This window comes from Cibotium barometz, chromosome 4 (genome assembly GCF_041138505.1).
Source record: "Cibotium barometz isolate CiBa-2024 chromosome 4, ASM4113850v1, whole genome shotgun sequence".
Classification (NCBI taxonomy): domain Eukaryota; kingdom Viridiplantae; phylum Streptophyta; class Polypodiopsida; order Cyatheales; family Cibotiaceae; genus Cibotium; species Cibotium barometz.
Genome location: NC_141049.1, coordinates 45,472,547 through 45,494,490, shown reverse-complemented (window position 1 = coordinate 45,494,490; position 21,944 = coordinate 45,472,547). Strand labels below are relative to the sequence as shown.

Here is a 21,944-nt window from a genome sequence, read left to right as displayed (position 1 = left end):
AAGAGCTTAGCACACTCAAAACAGACTCTCATCATCAATTTATCATGATGATCAGCAACCACCACCACCAGGGTACACACGCATACACACACACACACACACACTCTCTCTCTCTTTCTCTCTCTCTGCGCGCCCCCAAACTGTTCAAGCCTTGCTTTCCTCTTCAATACAATAGAGTACCTATACTACTACGTCTCCAATCATTTCTCTCTACCTAGTATTAGTGTTGTTGCCTAGTTATTGGAGTTAGTTATTTTATGTACATATAATACTCAAGGATCATAATCAGAGGGGGCAGCCAGCCGCACTTTCTCCACATTGCTTGCACCATTAGGTGGCCAAGTACAATTATAATTTTACTGCGCTCTCTGTGTGTGTGTGTCTCTCTCTCTCTCTCTCTCTCTCTCTCTCTATTCCCGTGATTGTTTCTTGTTGGGCATTCTGTTTCCTAGCTCTCTTGTTTTCTCTCTCTTTCTCTGCATGTATGCAGCTGCCCTCCACTGTGCGTGTGTGTTTGTGTGTGCTCTTCTGAAACTTTATGTGAGCTTTTCTTTGTCTGGCTCGGCAAGGCTGCAGAGCTATACAGCCATAGGGTACTTTTGTCTATGGGGCCATCTCTATATCATGAGGTTGCCCACTCATTCTACTCTCATCTTTAGGCCAAATTCACCCCTTGTTGTCTGCCCCCATCCTCACATGCACACAAAGAATATATAGACAGACAGATAGAAGAAGAAGAAGAAAGATGGGCCCTCCCTCTGTTGGGCTGTTGCCGTTCCAACTCATGTGGGTTAATATGCGTAGCTAGCTTGCTTGCCTCTCTTTCACTTCAAGCTATAAGCTGTAATGGGTCCTCTTGCCCCTTCCTTCTCAGCGATTTGTTCTGAATTTCGAACCTCTAAGCTTTGTCCATATTCGCCATTCTCCTCTTTGCTCAAGCCCCCCTTTGTTCTACTTCCATTCTAGCCTCTCTGGGCGCTTCTACAACGCCCGCTTTTTGGCCTTCCAGTTCACTCATCTCATCGTTACAAAAGGATATTTTTTTGAAAAAAGAAGAAGAAAAAACCCACTTCTTTTCAAAGCAGTTAACACTGTAAGTTCCCATCCCCAAATTCGAATTGCTCTTTATCGGGAATGTTTGTAGAAGAGTTGCAGAGAGGTTAGCAGAAAATAAACAATGCAGTATGCTAGGAAACTGGATCGCAGATCAATCTCTCTTTCTTTTTTGGGAAAATGTAGGAGTAAAATTTGATATTTAAACAATTTTTTTGGAACTGTAGGAGTAAAATTAGTTTTAGAACATTTGTGTTCTTATTTGTGGGTTTCTGATAATGTGATTCAGTCTATAAACAGCATAAATGCGAAGTTTTTTTTAATAGGGGTGACGAAATTTACTGTGGTGCAGGTGGGCTGAGCCTTTGGAAAGCAGGAATTCAAGAAGAACATTGCTCTGTGTTGTTGAAATAGCATCAGAGCCCTCACAAGAAGAAAAATCAAGGAATTCGGAACCGAAAGATAAAGAAAACTGCTGCTATTTGTGGGTGCGCAGAGATAGAATGACAGAGGTTTTCTCTCCCAGAAACTACAGGAGCCATCATGATGATGGGGGTGGTGATGCCCAAGGGATGGATTTCTCACCAAGGCAGAGCATATCAGTAAACATAGACTCCTTAGAAGAGCTGTTTGAGAGCCCTTTGTCCCCTTTCACCATTGACTCTTCACCTCTGGTGTCGCCAATGAGCCTGTCTTCTGATACTCAAGAGGTTCTTTACAGACCCACAAGTAGAAGAAGGGCACCGGCAAGAAGATTAAGGAAGCCTAGTTCAGCCCTCAGTGAGAGTGAGCCAGTTGAGCTGCCTGTAGTTGCCCTCCTCCTGGCAGCCTTCAAGAGAACAGGCCTCACATGCAAAGCCGGTGTCAATGACATTGCAAAGATGGACATCGGATGGCCCACCAATGTCCGCCACATCGCTCATGTCACCTTTGATCGCTTCAATGGATTCTTAGGGCTGCCTGTGGAGTTTGAGCTTGAGGTCCCTCGAAGGGTCCCTAGTGCCAGGTACCCATCATGATGTTGACAGTGCTGAAATATGGTAACATTTATGCCCACTTGTTTATAGTGATGAAATGGGTCGGCTCAAATGCCTTGAGTCTGTCCATGGCTATGTTCTAGCTTAATTGTTTGGCTCCATTGCTACCTGCCAACTGTTTTGGCCTTATTTTTTGTTCTTGCTGATTCTGCAATGCACTTGCTGTTCTGCAGTGCCAGTGTTTTCGGGGTGTCCGCTGAGTCTATGCAGTGCTCATACGATAAGAGAGGCAACAGTGTGCCAACTATTTTGCTTCTGCTACAAGAGAGGCTATACGATCAAGATGGTCTGCAGGTAAATTATGAAAGGAGTGGTCATAACAACTGGTAACAAAATTAGATGAAGCCTTGACAGGTGGGGACATGTGTGGGACAGCCCTAACCTACCAAACCTGGTTGCTTTGCATTTGCACAGGCTGAAGGCATTTTCAGGATTAATGCAGAGAACAGTCAAGAGGAGCATCTAAGAGACCAGTTAAACAAGGGGATTGTGCCATACGACATTGATGTCCATTGCTTGGCAGGCCTCATCAAGGTTCTTTGCACTGCCTGGACATCACACCGTCGTTTATGCATCATTACATGCCCTAGGCATATGTTTTTATGTGTTTTCTTTGGTTTACATGCCCTAGACATGCTGCCCTTCTCATCAAAGAGAGCTTGTTTCAATGCGTAAAATAGCATTTTTGGAGACGCTGTCCACTACTCTTTTTTTAATCTTTTTTTACATGCCCTCAAGCAGGCGTGGTTTCGGGAGCTGCCTAAAGGTGTGTTGGATAGCCTCACACCTGAGCAAGTCATGCAGTGCCACACACAGGATCAGTGCCTTGCACTGGTCGGAATGCTGCCCCCAACCCAAGCAGCTCTGTTGGATTGGGCCATCAATTTGATGGCAGACGTCGTGCAGGAGGAAGGCTTTAACAAGATGAATGCACGCAACATTGCTATGGTGTTTGCTCCTAACATGACTCAGGTCCTAGTTCTTCCATGTTTTTCAGCTAACCCCCCCACCCCCACCCCCCTTCCCCTTTCCTCTTCCTAACAATCCCCATTTGCTACTTTTCTGGTTGTTCTAACACATCCAAGATAAAGCTGATTTTGTTTGTTTTTGTGGCTAGATGTCCGACCCTTTGACAGCACTGATGCATGCGGTGCAAGTCATGAATCTACTGAAGACTCTTATCCTTAAGACCATCAAAGACCGAGAGGAAGCTGTGCTGAATCCAAGGCCTGCTTCTTCTTGCAACGAGCCAAAGGACGGGCACGGGGGATACGATAATGCAGACCTACAGCCGGGTGTAACTATTGGTGCTTCGAGTGGAGGAACACAGAATAAGTATGATATTGAAAAGGAGGGATGCCTTTTGAAAGCATTCACAGAGAGTGAGGCATGTGAAGAGTACGAGTCTGCTCTTGGTTCGGAAGATATGTTTCCAGGATGCGCCAGTACCAGAGAGAGAACAGATGAAGATGAAATCTCTTTTGACAGCCAAGGGCCATTCTCAAATGGATCAAGCACATTGGATAATACAGATGATGATAGCTTGGGCCTGCAGTTCTCTTCCCACCGAAAGAGTGTACACAGTGGTACAACCACCAATGTCTTCAGAGCATGTATCAGCAAGGTTGATGACAGTGCTGATGTGTCCCCATATTTGAACAAGGCACAGTATGTCCCATTCAGCATGGATGGGAAGCAGAAATCTAAAATCGACAAAAAGAGCACTGAAACCAAAGGTTTTGACCCTGATACCAAAGGTTTTGTCCAGTGTGGTGTGTTGGAGTCACTACCCGCAAAAGGAAAAGCCAAAAGTGGGCGGGTAGCAGGCAAGATTGATCAACAGAATGAAAGAGTTGAAGCGTGGTAAACAGCATATGCAGAGGGTTTTACTTGCACTCAGTGTTTTGACAGGGTCAGCCTATCAGTACAGATTGTTAAAGAAGTGTTAGGGTTACAAGCACAAAGGTATGCTTTCACTGGTTACATATCACCACAGGATTCACATATAGTATATGACATATGCCAGATTTCTAGTAACCCCTAACAATGTATATTTGTATAGTGTTTGCGGTCGAGATGCTCCCCTGATACCCCTTTGGCTTGACTTGTTATGCTCGGGGAGTAAAACGGACATGCTGACTGGCAAAATGTTACAGGATATCACAATGTTTCAGTTGATAGTAAGGTCTGTTGTCAGGGCCTAGATAGAGTGCAGGGCTTGATATTTGGAAAATTTGTGGGTGATGCTTGGAAATGCTCAGTAGTTTCTAATAAAGAAGGTTGCGGCCTGGTGCTTTTGTTAACCAGCTACCTGTGTGTGCCTGTGTGTGTGTGTGTCTGTGTGTGTGTGTGAGAGAGAGAGAGAGAGAGTGAGAGAGAGAGAGAGCTGAAATGATGACTTTGTGTGACTGGCTGTGCTCTTAAGTGCTAGCCTTCATCATGGTTGAGTCTGCTCTTCAGTGCTAGCCTTCATCATGGCTGTGCTCTTCAGTGCTATCCTTCATCATGTCACCACTGGAGAAGTGATTGAACCTTGATGATTTTGTGACTACATATGATCTGCCTGTGTTATGTACACCTGCATCTGCTCTTGGGCGCTGATGCCATGAATGGGGATGTCTTAGCATGTAGTCTACGGTATCCATGGAGCTTTGTGGGTAGATTTCTCATGAAGTTAAAATTGCTCTTCCTTTTCGTCAAGTTCTGAACTTTCCATAGATTTAGCTCTAGTAATGAAAACATATGAAAACCACAGGGCTTTTTTCCCCTTTTGCCACAAAGCACAGTTAAATTGCAAAATCTTCATTGTGTGCAAAAGCTTTTTGAAGTTGTGGTCTTGTAAAAGCTTTCCATCTCAATTGGAATTTTGACCTCATGTTTTATGCCTTCATGTAGTGGTGTGTCAAATGCTTGGTTGGAGCCAAATCTCAAAGACATGTTCATATGATGCACATACATAGATACATGCATGCATGCATGTATGCATGCATCTGGTTGTAAAAGTGTGCTCTTGAACTCTTGCAAGGGATTAAGGGTCAACTGGAGCATTACAGAACTGCCACCATTTGAAGATTACCAGAATATCATATTATGTGCAGCCACCAATCAAGCCTATGTCGATCTCTTGGCATGCATGATGATTAACTTCACATGACCTTGGGTAAATTTGTTACCCAAATGTAATAGGTCCTTGGGATGATGGCCATGGGTAGCCATATGGTAAATGACTGCATGTTAGTGTTAAGGACCAATATTTTCAAATCGATTAGTTGAAGGAGTTGTCCTCAAGTTGTGACGCTCAAGCCTTGCATATAGCTTTTGTCTAATGTTGTCTATTACCATACCATGGGTTGATGACATCATTGACTGAATCAAGGCAGATCCAATCTTGGGTGGTAAGCCACATCCAACTTAGACCTGAGAACATATACATGCAGCCCATACTTAGCACACATTCCCTATATGTGCCCTTTAAAGTCTCTGAGGGAGGAGCAATGCAATAGTTAATTACAAGAGTCAAGAATCTTTGTCACCAATTAGCAACAATGGGGGGGTCAAAATGACATTGGAACTTTGGCATGGCTCTACATTATGGTCTTCATGATAGTCTTGTCACATTTGTGAATATTTACATTTGGAATCCTTTTCTCACCTGTTAACTCTTGGGAGGAGTTCATTTATTACTTTTAAGGGCAAGGTGGAGACTCAACTTTCACTTCCAAAAAAAGGGGGACAGACCTTGACAACCCCTTAAAGAGGAGGGGCAACCTTTTTATAGCAACAAAGAAGGAAGGAATGCTGGAGAAATTCCTGAAAACTTGTACTCTCAAAAAGCATGTAGTAATGGTTAAAGTGGAGCTGTTTGGGACCATTGTAGAAGTAAATACCAAAGCAAGCAAATCATGATGGAACTTAGAGCATTGAGATGTCTAGTCAAAAAGATTGGTAATCCTACCACAAGACTTTGGGAGGTGACATCAAGTGATAACCAATTCCAAATGCCCCACCAAAGGGTTACTATTTCTTAAGTGCTTTGTATCAAAGGAGGGTTCTATTAAGAAGCTTTCAAATGTTTTTTTAGATTCTAAAATACCCAACAATGCTGGCATCAGTATCATCACCAGCAAAAAAATGGGGACAACCATGACACCTGTCTAATTATGAAGCTAGATACTAATGAGGCCACTGCAAAAATCCATGGGAACTTCGTAAAATCAAAATTTTTGGCCTTCCACGACTCTTTTGTGGTGATGAACTTTTTGTGCAACAACTAAACTCTTGTGATTGCATCTTAGGCTAGGTACATGACTTGGACACATACCATGTTTATATCTAGAGAAAAGGGACCAAATGCTAAAGGAAAATATGTGAAAATGGAAGACCCATCCCATGAGTGGGGAGCCCCTTTTTCCGAGGACTCAAGCACCACCGCCAGAACCATGAAGGTATACATATACCTCACATGTCACAAGATATTGAATAAAGAATGTGAAAGCTTAGAGTTTACTCCACTTCAAAGCCAGAACACTCTCAAAATGACACATATTCTTTCAACCATGGATGTTCTTCTATAAGGGTCATGCCTCTTTAGATGGCAAGGAGATCACGTCTATCTACATGCTAAGCACAACAACAATGCAAAGTTTGAAGGCAACATTTATGATCAAGAGGTGGTAGCATGGAGACAAAGATATTTTGGATGCACAACATCTTTCTAATTACATCTTTGGTTAAGCTAACATAACGGCTTAATCACCACCTTCAATCCAATTCTAATCTCTGGGTTTTCATCATTATTTTCAAGTTCTTTTGAAGCTCATCATTTGCATTGCCTATCTAGTCTTCCATTTCATTAGACATAATCTCAATAAATTGCAAGAAAGTTGTAAAAGGGATAGACATTGCTTGAGCACTAAAATCAAGGCTCAAGGTAAGACCCCTTTGCATCATGGAGAATGTAGAAATTATCTTAAGGTTCAATGGTGTTGGATTTTTTACATGGCAAAGCAAGACCATGTACTTGCTTATGCATAAGGGGCTTGGGAACCTAACCTAAGGATGAACAAGTGGAGGTTGAGCCATTTGAAAGTCACAAAACATTGGGCCTTATTGCTCAAAACCTTAATGATGATGTGATTAGTCACACAGCCGGCATCAAGGATGCCAAATTGGCATGGTAGGAGCTTAACAAGATTTTCATCACCGACTCAAAGAGCTCCAAGATTGACCTCCTCATGCAATTATGCAAGCTTGAGAAGAAGACACCAAGAGCATGGCACAACACATTAGCAAGTTCAAAGGTATCAAGCAACAACTAAGTGCCTTGAAGAAAGTTATTAAAGAAGATGAGTCTATTGCTGTACTATGAGCATGAATCAAAATTCAAGGACAAAGAAACATTCACCTCATAGTCAAGTGTACAAGCACTCTATGCAAAAGGTGGGAAATTTCAAAATTCAAGGACAAAGAAACATTCACCTCATAGTCAAGTGTACAAGCACTCTATGCAAAAGGTGGGAAATTTCAAAGGAATAATCAATCAACCTCTTCACATCCAAGATGCTATCATTGTGGAAAACTTAGTCACACAAAGAACAAATGTTGCAACAAACACAAACCAAAGCTTATGTGTGATTCCCGCAAAAAGGTTGGTCACCTAGAAGAAGATTGCTACCATAAAAAAATAATCATCAAACGACATCGAGGATAAAGATGTTGCAGATAAAGACAACATACCTAAAGAAAGAATCTTCTAAATAAAGAAACATTGTATTCTTCACCCCTCTTATCTCTGCAAAAAGTGTTGTAATCAGTCTCTGAGACCATATGATGCACTCAAGCTGAAAGTTGTAGCCAAAAGTAGCTGATAGGACCAACATAGCCTAGCACAAGGGGAGAGAGAGGAAGAATGAAATCCTCAAAATTGTACCCAATATGGCACCAAGGGGGGGTTTGTGGTGCCATATGGCAATGCCCACAATTATCCCACATGCAAGAGCCCAAAAACTATGCTCAACTCTTATATAAGGAGACCCATCTTAAGCAAATGAATCAAGCACATTCCTCAAGTTTCCTTATGAGTGCAAGTTAATCTATCTTGCAACCTAATTAACTTGAGTCTAGCTAATTACCACTATCTTCAAGTGATGAATGTCAAAATTGTGGGGAGTATGCACAACGGAAGCAATAGTTGATGGCAAGATAGAGCAACATATATGAGAGAGGCAAGAACACAAGATGTATAGAAAGCTTCTATATTACCTTCTATTTCAGTCCGTCACTCCAAAGTTGGCTTAACCTTCACCTTCAAGTGTTGTGTTACTTGTGTTATAAAAAGTGAGGCCTCTTGCCCTTTATGTAGGGTCCACTAAGGGCTAGGGTTGGGCCAACCCTAGATCCCTTTTCCACCCACATGCCCACGTTATTTGGGTTGTGTTCCCACCTACATGACCTCTTTCTCTCACCCTTTATCACTTGTACATCATATATTTCAACACCCCCTCTCAATGCCACCATGGGACAATGCCAAACATGGAGCAAGGTGAGCATTGGACATATAAGAACAAAATGACCCCCTCTCAACCATAGGATAGATGACAAGGTAGGTAGCCTTTATAAATTAGGCTTTTACAAAAGTGATGAGTTATAGAGAAATGTGGTTCACTCCCAATTCTAGCAAACATGCTTCACTCCTCAACTAGAAGAGTTGCTTATCTAGAACATTTGAGGAATTTACATAATTCCCCTCACCTTAGTAACATCTTTGGTACCATCTCTTCCATAGTGGCTTCCTGCACCACCCTTGTTGCTCCTTCGCTTTCATGAAACCAAGATACATTTCAAGTTGGATTTGGACGTACCATGTTTCATCACAAAGGCTTGAGTTTTCGATGTAAATGTAGATCCACCTTTGCTTTGACCTTTAGCATATATCTTACTTGAACTTTCCAAGTATGGAAACCCTCACCATCAAACTTCTCAATCGAGGCTTCCATCTCCTTCATCATGTTTGATAGGGGCAGGAGAGGTCTTACCACTTGCAAAAAACAAAGGTAGTGTCTAACTCTATTTACAAGGTAACAAATAATCCAAGTTTAAAAATTGATTTGCTTGAAGCCTATAAGTTCAAGTATTTACAAAATCACCTTCTTTAATCATTTGGCTTTGTGAGCCTTGGAGAAAAAAACAGGGTTGAAAAAACTTAGAGAAAGCGTTTGAAAATGGCTTGTAGAAATGGTGTAAAGAAAACCTTTGAAAGGTTTAAAGACCTTTGGAAAGAGGGTTTTAAAAACTTGGGATAAAGAAAGGTTTTTTTTATTAAAAATCTTAGGAATAACAATTTGAGTGTTTTTTTAAAAACATTGATCTTCGTTTTGTTGCACCTGTGCAGGCATTGCTACTGCGGTGCATGCCAAACTGTTTCTTCTTTAAGCAACAGAGAAGTGGCTATGCATATTGTCAAGACGGTAGGTGCAGTAGAGATGTCCCGTCTCGAGAACGGACGATGACGGCGCTGCAGGCGGACGTGAGTGACGACGACGAGACAGGGAGGGCGACGGATGTTGTTGTGAGACAAAAGGTGTTTGCGTTTTGTTGCCGACTACTGAGCATTTGGCTAAAGCTGTGTTTCTTGTTCTTGTTGCTGCTTGTGTTACTGTGTTATAACCATCAAGGGATTCAAACACCTTGCATAGCCACCATATAAGGCACCAGGCATAGATGTAAGATTCCTCCTCAGCCTGAATAATGAATAAGCTTTTACCTCAATCCCTTGTAATCATTCCCTATTTCAGAATGCAAGATAATATTATTTTTCCTTGTTTTCGCCTAGAGAGAAAAAAAATTCTAGAGAGATAATTCAATATTGACATATAAAATGGATATAAAAATTCTCCTAATATCTAAAATATATTTTCCTAAAATAGAAGTTCAAAATAAATTCTCCAATGTGTATTAGGAATCAATTAAAAATCATATAAGGGACCTTAGCCTAAGGGTCTAGATTTTCAGAAATTTTTGGATTATGGTCCAATTAAGGTTCCTATGGGCCAATAGGATTAATCCAAGTGTTGGGATGAGATAAATCCAAAGAATAAAAGAAAATACCCAAAAATGAGTAAATGCTCACATAAGATGAAGAGTTGATTGAGTACAAGGTTTATTAGTTAAAAATTAAGAGATATTAGTTTAAAAATGAGATATTTAGAAGAAATGATGCATTTTTGACACCTCAGTAAGCAGAGAATGGCACCTCAAGGAGGTGCCTTTTTTCTCATGATTACCTGAGTTTTTTAATCCAAAAAATGGGATATTTTCTCTCTCCTCTCTCATGGACCAAACTGGATCAAAAAAGGAGCCAAACTGGTCCAAATCTTATCCAAATTGAGTCAAACTAAAGCTGGAAAATTCTAGAACCCAGTTGGACTCAGTTAGTGGCCTCCCTCACTTATAAATAGACCCTCATTCTTTTGTATTATCATTTGTGAGCTATACCATGCCAGTATCACATTATCATATTTTCTATTATCCCTTAATGTTTCCTCTACTTTTGGGGATCTTGGAGATTCTCTCTCTCTCTTCAACAACTCTTGGAGCTCTCTTCTCCACTTGCTAAACTAATTGATTGGTTGGGGGCTTCACTTCTAGAAAAAGAAACAAGCTAATCCTTGAGGTAAGAATGAATTTTATGGTTTTTTGTTCATTTTCTCAAATGACTTCTCTTCTCAACCCCTCTCAACTTGAGAAGTCTTCTAAATGGTTGCTTTAATTCAAATCAAGCTTTCCCTAAGAATCTTAATGTGTAATCAAGAAAAAGTTAATCTTTATGCTTATTTAGAATGCTTTCTTATGTATATATCTCTCTCAAAAAGAATAGTCATTTCTATGACTAATTCTTCAGCAAAAGAATGCTTCTCTTTGATAATTTCTTACTTCAAAACCAAACTCTAGGCTTGATAAGCTAGAGATTAAGAAAATGGTATTTTTATGATTTTGTGTTAATAAAATAATGGTTATTTCTTTTATAGTAGTTAAAAACTACTTTGATTGGTTCTAAATGAGAAATAGATTATCCTATCAATTTGGGAAAAGAGGAATAATGGAATTAGCTTAATCTAGTGGGATAAATGGCAGCCAGTAAACTACTTGCCCATTTCTCGAATCTGAATCAAGAAAAAACCTCGAGAGACCAATTCCAATTCTTGACACAAATGTTAGACTACCGTTAAATTAGCGTAATTTTTCCTTAACCGAATTCACCAAGAATCTAGTTGGAAATTCAGTCTCAATGATGGGTAGATTACCCTGATGAGAGATCAATGATTCTCATTAAGAGAATCTGGATTATGGGAATAGGGTTTTGTGGAATTAAACCCTATCCGGGAATTCTACTTGCATAGAACCTCTGTTTTCTTTTAAAGGACTGTTTTATGCTAGAATACTAGAGGAAGCATTTGGTATGTGATTAACTAAGGAGAGACTTGTTGGCAACAGTTGGCGGGGAGTCATCGAGGGATGTCGCTCCGGCAAAGCCTACCGAGGTCTTGACCAACCTTGGTATGGTTAAAATGGTGTGCTTCCGGTACGATGGGCGAGGACCGCAGACAAAGCGATCCCTGAGTGAAGTGCTAGGACACCTAAGTAGGATCCTAGAGGGCTTTGACCAAGTGATGCATGGGCTCGCGGTTGCTAGGACACCCATGCATACGTCGAGGAAGATACAGATGAATTGAAAGCAATTACTTTTTTGAACTGAATTTTGATATTAGATATCGTTGGTTGACCAGCTGGTCTTCAACAGGGAGAGTCCGGATGATATATTTTGTAAAATAATGGACTCAATATTTTGGAGGATTATGATCAGCAATACTATGATTTCATTGAAAGATTGTTTTAAAGACAGCTGAATCTATTAAAATGGCAATTTCATATTGGGTGTGTAAGTGGTATGACTACCTTGAATTTTGCTTGAAGCGCCGGCTAGGGGGCCAGGGAATTCTTTTCCTCGGTACCCGGGCAAAACATAACTAAATTTTTATAAAAGAATCTCACCAATACAGTGGTTGGGCGGTTGGCTACTAAGGGGTTAGGCTGGATCAGGGGATTCCTGCGATACAAATAGTTACGATTAAGTTACGTTAGTTAGATGAGAGTTAGATTAAGTCCTAGGAAGACCCTTGTTCTATGGGAGGGAATCAGCAGCTGTGCCTCACTAAAGGGGGAAAAAGCGATGATTCTAGGGACCAAGTGCAAGTCTCTTCCTTGTCGGATCAGTTTGGCTAGTTAAGACTTTGACTCATTAGACCATCTGACAATGTAACTCTTGAGCCCTCAGATGAAGCAGAATCAAACTCATCTATTGGAGACCTTGTTACATCACGATATGAGTGATTCTTTAGGTTGACCCTTGTGATGACAGAATCATGTCGGAGGTAAAAATAATTATATCTCCAATCTTGAATCATTTGAAATTGTCGCATGAATGGTCTACCCAATATCACTTCATAGTTTGGATGTTTTCCAAAATCCACTACTGCAAAGGTGTGCTCATATTCAATCCCACATGTGGTGACCAATATGTTCTCAAGCAGCCCAAGGGGATGTTCTAAGCTTCCATCTGCTAGCTGCAAGCGCATCCTGGTACTCCTAATAGCTGGTTTGCCCCACTTCTCCCAAATGGACCTTGTCACAATGCCCACTCCTGCACCACTATCAACAAGTATTGCAGTTGAAGCTATTTTTCGCACTTCTAATGGGAGGGTAGCATTTCCCTGATCGTCCTCACAAAATTTTCCTACTTTGTTGATAGGAACTGGCATAACATGCTTTGTCTCAGGGTGTATAGTACAATGATGGTGACCCTTTTGTAGCAATACCTGCTCTGACAAACATGTAGCAATATCATTCCACAACTCAGGTCGAAGCTTTATCAAATTGATGCGTGAGTTGGGTGGAAAGTGGGAGGATGGAATGCCCTCATGGCACCATCCTATGGACGGGTGGACCTAATTAGTCGAGTAGCTTTCCAACATATTAGTTCTATGTTAGGTAAGTAGGTTCCTGGGCAACTCTACTCGAGAGGACTAGGCCAGCGGCTATGCCTAACATAGATGGGAAAAAAAGTGTTATTTCTAGGAAAAAAGAATAGAGGTTGTCCGAGTTAAGGTTAGTCACTCTATGAGTGATTTGATTTTAAGAGTCATTTAGAAGACCACGCTCCCCCTCCAAGATAGAACTAGGTCTTACCTATTAATCATATCCTTGTATCTTTACATGGTCAAGGTGTCGACGAGTAGGAAATCTTTCTCGAGTTAGACTTAGTATGCTATCTTATAGTTTTCTCGATTTAGGAAGGGGAGAACCTTACAAATGTTTATGTGGGTGTGCATAAGGATAAGGGTATAAATATGGCAATGGGGCATAGGCTAATAATGGTGTATGTGAGGGTGCTAAGGTACTTCTAAGGTATCGAGTGGTGTGATGAATGGTGGATGCCAAGATGGTGTTGAGGATAGAGCCAAAAGAAAGAGCATGACTTGTTGATTTTTCTCCATGGTGTGATTATATAAAGCTAGAAGCACAACTTGTGCCTAATCCAAAGCTAAAACTTCCTAATGTATTTGAGCCAAAGAGTGAGGATCCTGAAGCTCCAAAACTTCCTCTAGCCCCTAACCCAAATATCGCACCTTAAAACCTTTTGAGCCTAAGCCAGGAGCCTAAGCCAGATGGTCCTGAGGTGAAAGCTTCTACGAGAAAAAGGCTTTAAATATGATGATGCAACTATCATTGTTATTTTGAAGTGGTGGGGGTGGAAATGGCTCCCTCCTCTGGTGGGTTCACACTCCCATCCCTTGATCATCATGTATTTTGGTCTAGGCCTAGGATGGATTGATCTAGGACACTGGATCTATGAGTCATTGTGTTATTCTTAGTGGGCTTAACTTGCCCCACCACCCCTAGTAAGGCTTAAGTGGGACTCTAACAATATAGTCTATGAGTTGAGAGGCTAAGATTATCTTTGTAGGGGGGTTGGTGAGTCCATAACATGAGTCCATTGAAGCTCATCTTCTATACAAGGTTAGATCATCCCCTAGTTCCCCATTATAAGCTTCTTCAGAGCTAGCATCCTCCCCGATTGCTAAGGTAATGTGTCTTTTATAGGTTTCTTTTGATGAAGTTTGATGAACTGAATCTACCCTAGAGGGTGCTATTCCACATTGTTCAAAGCACTTTCCTCTATTGGGGTGGTTGTTCAAAGCACTTTCCTCTATTGGGGTGGTTGTCTCCTACAAAACTCTAAGAGAATACATGCACATGGATAGGGTATTGGCTCAAGGCCCATTGGGCTAGGTTTAATCCCTATATAATTGTCTCAATTAGGTTCTACCCAATTCTACAAAATTTTATAATTTTTGGAGATGTCTAGGAAAACGTAATTCTTGAAGAATAATGCATGATTCGATGAGGAATATTGTGTAATTTAAGGAATAATGTAGGATTCGATGAGGAATATCATGTACTTTAAGGAAGTGTGGCCACATAATTTGACATATAAATTATGTGTAGTTTAGTATGATTTGATGAGGAATATTGTGTAATTTCAGGAATAATGTACGCTTCGATGATGAATATCATGTAACTTAAGGAAGTGTGGCCACATAATTTAACATTTAAATTATGTGTAGTTTAGGATGAATGGATGTAATTTGACATGAGATACTTTGTGATTCATTGTGGAATGGCATGTATAGAATTATGTGTTTTTGTGAGAAAGAACGGTGTAGAATGATAAATGTAGGGATTTCAACACTGAGAGACTTAAGGGTAATCGAAGTGTATCAGATGAGGCATACATTCCACAACCCTTCCCTGAGCACTTAATTGATCCACTAGAATGGAGTCATGTCCTTGCAACATTATCGACATGTGCTTTACCTAAGCCAATTCAATTTTGTCTCAGATGGATATGACATTATTTCTATACGAATGGTACAACCACGTGACCTTCTAGATGATTTGTACTATAGGGATGCACCCACAACAGCACTGCATGTAGAGGAAGTCTCAGTGGAGGATTTAACACTCGAATCTGCTACTAATGATGCTGATAAGGAAGATGGATGGGACTCTGATTTTGATAATGATGTGATAATCCCCGAGGAAGAGTTAGGAAAGGCATGCCTACTCTTGAGAGGAAGGGAGGTTCAAGTAGAGATCCCTCGAAGCCGACCTAAACGTAAATGCTGTAAGAGTCATAAGAGAATCCGTAAACAAGATGAGAGGGAACGACGTGAGAGACTACAAAAAGAAAAGGAGGAGTTTAAGAATGAACACTCTCGACCACCACCTCACTTCTCACGAAAGAACGGATATCTATACTATGTCCAAGCACAAGATAGTATCAAAGACCAAGTAAAACGATCAGATGGATTCCAACTAGGAGAAAAGCTAAAAACTGTTAGCAAAAATCACAAAAAAACGAAGAAACAAAAACCAAAACTCAAGTCTAAAACCGATTCAAAAGAGAATGTCGGAAGTGCAAAGATAACGGTTGAACAAAAAAATCTGATGCAAGATTGCAAAGGAGAGCTCAAAGCCGCATGGTCTTCAATGAGTGATGACTCAAGTGGACACAATGTTCCCCCCAACTTCACACACAGTACACTCTTCAAGATCGGAAGATTGTTCTTCAACAGCCCATGCAACAAAAGCCAAGCATGCCAGGGGTTTCATATGATGGTCCAGAAGATGCAAAAAAGATTGATATCGCTAAGCCACGAGAAGAGCCTCGCTATGTGTGGATTGCCATAGACTTGTCCTTAGATGAGGAGAAGTTATTAATTCAAATAATAAAGGACTATCGCGATGTTTTTGCTTGGAGTTATAAAGACCTCAAAGGAGTTGATCCAAGCATATGTCAGCATACAATTCCATTGCGAGAAGATGCAAAGCCTTCCAAGCAACGTCCTTATACTTACAATGAGAATTTTGCACGAAAGATAAAAGAAGAAATAGACAAGCTCTTAGAGGCAAAATTTATCTATGAGATTGAACACACTGAATGGGTCTCCCCTATTGTAGTGGTGCCCAAGAAAAATGGAAAACTTTGAGTATGTGAACCTCAAGAAGGTAAATGCAGCTACTGTACATGATCATTACCCACTTCCAATCACGGATCATGTTTTGGAACGAGTTGCAAGGAAAAAGGCATATAGTTTCTTGGATGGATTCTCCGGTTACAATCAAGTGTCAATTGATCCAAAGGATCAACACAAGACCGCCTTTGCTACTGAAGATGGCATCTTTGCCTATCGTGTTATGCCATTTGGTCTAACAAATGCACCAGCAACATTTCAGCGGTTAATGAGTCATGTATTCAAGGAGTACCTTAGGCAATTTCTTGAGATCTTCATGGATGATTTATGTGTTCACTCACAAGAGCGTGATGATCATATAGAACACCTCAGACTTGTGTTTCAAAAGTGTCAAGTTTATTGTATATGCTTGAATCCTGACAAGTACAAATTCATGGTAAGACAAGGGAAAATTTTGGGCCATATTGTTTCTCGCAATGGGATTTCAACAGATATGGATAAAATTGATGTCATTGTCTCATTACCTTGGCCTGTCAACCCTAAAGAGGTACAAACATTCATGGGACATTGTGGCTATTATCGTCGATTCATCTACATGTACGCTGTCCTAGCCAGACCATTATATGCTCTTCTTGTAAAGTTTAATTGGACTGATGAGTGTGAGGAATCCTTTGAAAAGTTGAAGCAAGCATTAGTGACTGCACCCATCATTTACGGGCACCAGATTGGAACCAAATCTTTCATGTCCATATTGAGGCTTCAAACTTTGCAATTGGATGTATTTTGGCTCAATCGGGAGAACATAATAAGGATTTCCCAATCTCATATGCTAGTCGACAGTTGAACAATGCTGAGAAGAATTATACCACAACAGAAAGAGAAGGTTTGTCCATGATATATGCAATGAAAAAGTTTCGCCATGGCAAACAAATTCATATTTTTTGTGGACCATCAAGCATTGCTATATTTGGTGAATAAGCCTTGTGCAACTGGAAGGATTGTGAGGTGGTTTATCATCCTTCTTGAGTTTGATTTTGAAGTGGCAGTCCGAAAAGGAACAACTCATCTTAGGGCAGATCATTTGTCTCGAATCACCTCTGGCGAAGCTCCTGTGGGTGTGGATGATGATATGTTAGATTCAACACTTTTCCTTATAGTAGAGATAGCTCCTAAATGGTCTGAATCCATCTTAGAAATTTTGACAAGTGGGCAGATACAACTAGCAGGTCTTAATGTGGACCTATGGCGACCATTCAAGTTAATCTCAGGGAGATTATATCGTCAGGGTAATGATGGAGTGTTGCGGCTTATACCTAACCCTGACCAATATGAGGAGATCTTGGAATGGGCACATGCGGGTATCGGTGGAATCCATGCATCAGCTACTACTTATGTGCGACGTATATCTCAGGATGGGCAATGGTAGCCTACCATGCATGCGGATGCTGAAAAATTTGTTCGTAACTGTGCTTCATGTCAAATTCAACAGCCAATTCATAATGTCACATTATTCCAAATTTCAACTACACCAAGTTGGAGTAAGTATATTGTGGACTATCTTCAGCATGGTCATACTAATCAAAAAATTCCTAAATATCGAAAGCATGCTATTAAAGTTGAAGTGGCAAACTATATGTTGATAGAGGGCCAACTCTACAAGAGGGGCAAGGATGGCAACTTACACATGTGTGTATGTGAAGCTGACTACTTGAAAATCTTGACTCATGCACATGTAGGTGTTGGGGATGGACACTTTTCGGGCAATACCACAACTAAGTTGATTAGGTGGTCTGGACTTTGGTGGCCAACCTTACAAATGGATGCCGAAGAATATGTAAAACGTTGTGACGATTGTCAAAGGACCAAACCTCCCATCACAAAGGACAATATGCCATTGCGGCCGATGTTAAGCACACGTGCTTTTGTAAAATGGGGTATTGATTTTGTCGGTCCCATTAAACCTCCAGCTCGTCACACACATGCCGAATATATTATAGTCGCAAAACTGACTATTTGACCAAATGGGTAGAGGCAAAGGCTACAGTTAAAAATGATGCCAGAACCACAACCAAGTTCTTGTATGAGTACGTGTCTACACGCTATGGCTTACCTATTGAAATCGTTAGTGATCAAGGTGTGCACTTTGTGAATGAGGTCATAGAGTTTTTGCTTCAAGAATTTATGGTAATTCACAAGCGTTCTGCACCCTATCATCCCCAGACCAATGGACAGCTGAGAGTACTAACAAGATTCTCTGCACAACACTCACAAAGATTGTTAAGGGACATAGGACTGATTGGGAGCAAAAGCACTCAGTTCTTTGGGCATATAGGACAACCTATAAAACAGGGCACAACCCCATTTGAGCTTGCTTTTGAGCTAGATGCAATTCTTCCCATTGAATTTCTTGTACCTACCCTACGGGTTGCTAAACAATTGGACTGGACTGGTCATGAGCTTTCACAATGCATTGATGAATTGGAAAAGCTTGATGAGACCCGCTTATTGGCGGTAATGGGGATGTATGCCGAGAAGAGGAGACAAAAGCAATGGTATGATAGAAATGTGACAACTAGCCGATTCAAAAAAGGGGACCTTGTGCTCTTGTACACACTTAAGAAGCATAAGCGAAAGCTCAAGAAACGTGGCCTAGGACCGTTTGTGATTAATGAGCTTACTCCAAGTGATGCAGTGCGTTTAGAGACACTAGAAGGTGAGCATATGCCTAACTTCATTAATGGAAGTCGTCTCAAGAAATACAATGAACCATTAACTGAAGCCATGCTTCAACAAATGCATGCTGCACACACACGGAAAGAAGCACATGACCTACTTAAACGTCAGGCTCAAGAAGAGGCTAAAGCTAGAGTTGCAAAAGCCAAGGAGCGTCGCAAGGCTTCTATGTTGGCCTTACAGTTGGCTACTGATGAACAATATGTCGATCCTTTCAATATTCAAGTGTGTCTTTATCTTCATGAGACTACCTACTTTGTCTCTGCCTTAATTGACTCTAGTGCAGATTATAATGTTCTCTCGTTTGACACATGGATAGCCTTGGGACAACCAACACTTGTGCACATTCCTATTGACTTACGAAGCTTCTCAGGTGAAGATAACCCTATAGAGGAAAAATGTATCATTATGATGTCTATTCAGGATCACCAGATGTCAGTTTCCTTTTATGTGGCAAGTAAGTCCAAGGCAGTGATATTGATTCTGATTGCATCTTGGGATCTGCTACTCCACGAGCTTTATCATGTCAAAAGGGTGGTGTTTCTATCTTACACAACCCACTTTCAAAATCTGCTCTTGAAGCTCCAACACAAATGATGTGGATAATCGATGAGTCCTCAAGTGAGGGCCATGGCTGGCATGTTCCAACTACTCTAGTCACTGCTCAAAGAAGGCAAGGCAAGAAGGAGTTATCAATTTGGCTACCCAAAGATGCATATAAACTTGTACCATCTAGCCTAGTTACTAAGCCTCCTAAAAAGCACATCTTTTCCAAGCCTAAACCTCAGATTGTTACTCGTTGGGTCCCAAAGCATGTTATTAAAGCACAAGGCTATTATGAGGGTGCAATAGCACTTTGGCTTCCCAAATGCCATGGTTTACTAGAGGTAAAAGAGTGTATCAATAAAATTCCAAAAGCCACCCTTGGTTTTCCATATCAGTGGGTGCAACGGAAATCAACACAGCCTCTTCAAGATAGGATAGGTGGTTGTGATAGCACCTACAAATCTCCTTGTGTTGACCTTCCCAAAACAAGTATTGAAACACCAGTTGTCCCAAATTCTCCTTGTTACACAATTCCACCATCAACTTATGTACCTAAGACAAATCCAACTTTACATGAGTCTCCTTTGAGCATAGATTCTAGCACTTCAATGCCTAAATCCTCTTATCTTGCTCAAATTCCTCGACAATTGCTAACCTTCCCACATCTTAAGAAGGACATACCCAAAACCATAGATAAGGCATTAACACTACAATTGAAGCTCTTTGGTAGATCAATGTTTGAATAGTGTGGTTCCTTATGCCTTTAGAGGATTGTGTTCTTTTTGAGATGATTTTGTCTACAATGTTTTTGATTGGGATTGTAATGATAGATATGAGTGTATAAAGTTTGAAGTTTCTAAATTTCATTGTTCTACACCCAGATACCTTGGTGAGATACATGTCCACCATGCATTGACCCTGATAGTACTCAACCTGAACATCGCGGGGGTTATAGTGCTCCTCCTTTTCAAACTCATTCTAGGTACTTTTATGCTCCTTTAGGTGAAAATTTCTGTGGGCATCACTTTGTCACTTTATTCTATCAACAATATCACCCATTTCCACATTGTCAAGAGTGTGCACGACTCGTATTAGGAGAAGCTTCACACATTTGTTGGCTATGCCGCTCTTACTTTCGACGATATGGCACGGACTTAATGAAACAAATTGTGGGAATTACACCCCAACGCCATAACCTTCTTGATGTGAGAGTACCAGAGAGAGGACCAAATCAACGTAGATTACCTGAGGAGGTTCAAGCACAACAATGGAGGGATACATGCATAAATGACTTGCAACCACCTATCTTGCAAGCCCTCCTTCCCCAAGCCTCAACATGTCAATTTTGGATCACTATGAGTACCTATATTGAGCAGTTCCAAAATCAAAATTGTCTGCTTAACCTTTCCATAGAACCAATGCCATATTTTAGCGAGGAAGCACTCCTTCCTCTACCACCTTCTCCAGAGGCCGGTTTTTGTACAGGGTTGTCCTTGCATCCTGAAGTGATTGATACCATCTTTCTAGCAGAAGTGGACACGGATCCACCACTAGTGCAAGGGTAAGCTCATCGACTTCATAATAAGATCAACAAGCCAGGACACTTTTCTCCCACTAGGTTTTTCCCCTTGGCTATATTCGGTGATTGGCACTAATAATAAATTTTATTCCTTTCTTTTCTTTTCTTGTTTGTTAATAAACATTTTGCAGAGATCTCAGCTAAACAAGGGCATACAAACACCCCAATAGTCCACCTACCGTGCACACAAATTAGGAAGGGGGGAGACATGTAATGCCTACAAAGAGCAAAGAGACATGCAATGCCTACAAAGAGTAAAGAGAAGTAAACGCACAACATCAACGAGTACTACAACAGGCGTATTCAAATCATAATCTTTTGTTCTTTATGTGCTTTTAACTTTTGGATACATTGTTTGCATGTTCACACACAGTTGGCTGGTTTAAGTTTTAAATTAGTTGTTAAAATGTGGTGAGTGATTTCTAGATTCTTAGAGGACTTAGTAGAAGGTATTTCTATTTGAAGACGGTGTAGGTTATATACCAACGGAGTATGCCAATTTCTTATGCTCTCGAAGTATATTAGTTATCCCTAGTGGTAGCTACCTCTTAGGTATGGGCTAGGTGCTAGGATTAATAAAAAATTTACAAAAAATATGCCCTAAAAAATATATACAAGTGAATCGAGACATGACATGTCTACAGCCATGTGGAATGCTTGGTAGGACCTGGGGTTGTCTTAGCACCTTGGGGCCGATGCCTTGGTTTCCATGGGGTGAACACTGACATCTAAATGATTCCGAAAAAGACCTTCAAGGACTCTATCGCCTTGATAGATGTTGGTAGGACTCTGGGGTACATTATGGGCCCTCGAGACCGATGCCCTCATCTTCATGGGATACTCCTTATGTCAAAAAGAAAGAAAAGGGTCTGTCGCCCTTGAGATACTTAGTGGCCTTTAGAT

The 21,944-nt window shown here is 40.8% G+C and overlaps 1 protein-coding gene across 3 annotated transcripts; it reads left to right on the top strand.

The window, feature by feature from the left end:
• Nucleotides 1-212: 212 nt before the first annotated feature.
• Nucleotides 213-5,738, top strand: LOC147639308 (uncharacterized). Of its 3 annotated transcripts, none has more exons than XR_015264593.1 (7): nt 213-1,093; nt 1,406-2,059; nt 2,264-2,384; nt 2,505-2,624; nt 2,832-3,062; nt 3,208-4,055; nt 4,986-5,738. XR_015264593.1 is itself a non-coding variant. In XM_086789861.1 (6 exons), the coding sequence occupies exons 2-6, from the start codon at nt 1,557-1,559 to the stop codon at nt 3,955-3,957; spliced, it is 1,725 nt and encodes a 574-aa protein (XP_086645987.1). In that variant the 5' UTR covers nt 213-1,093; nt 1,406-1,556; the 3' UTR covers nt 3,958-4,393. The 3 variants fall into 3 exon arrangements, 1 of the variants encoding a protein (XP_086645987.1); XR_015264591.1 differs by lacking the exon at nt 4,986-5,738 and adding an exon at nt 4,153-4,274; XM_086789861.1 differs by lacking the exon at nt 4,986-5,738 and having other exon boundaries at nt 3,208-4,393.
• Nucleotides 5,739-21,944: the final 16,206 nt, after the last annotated feature.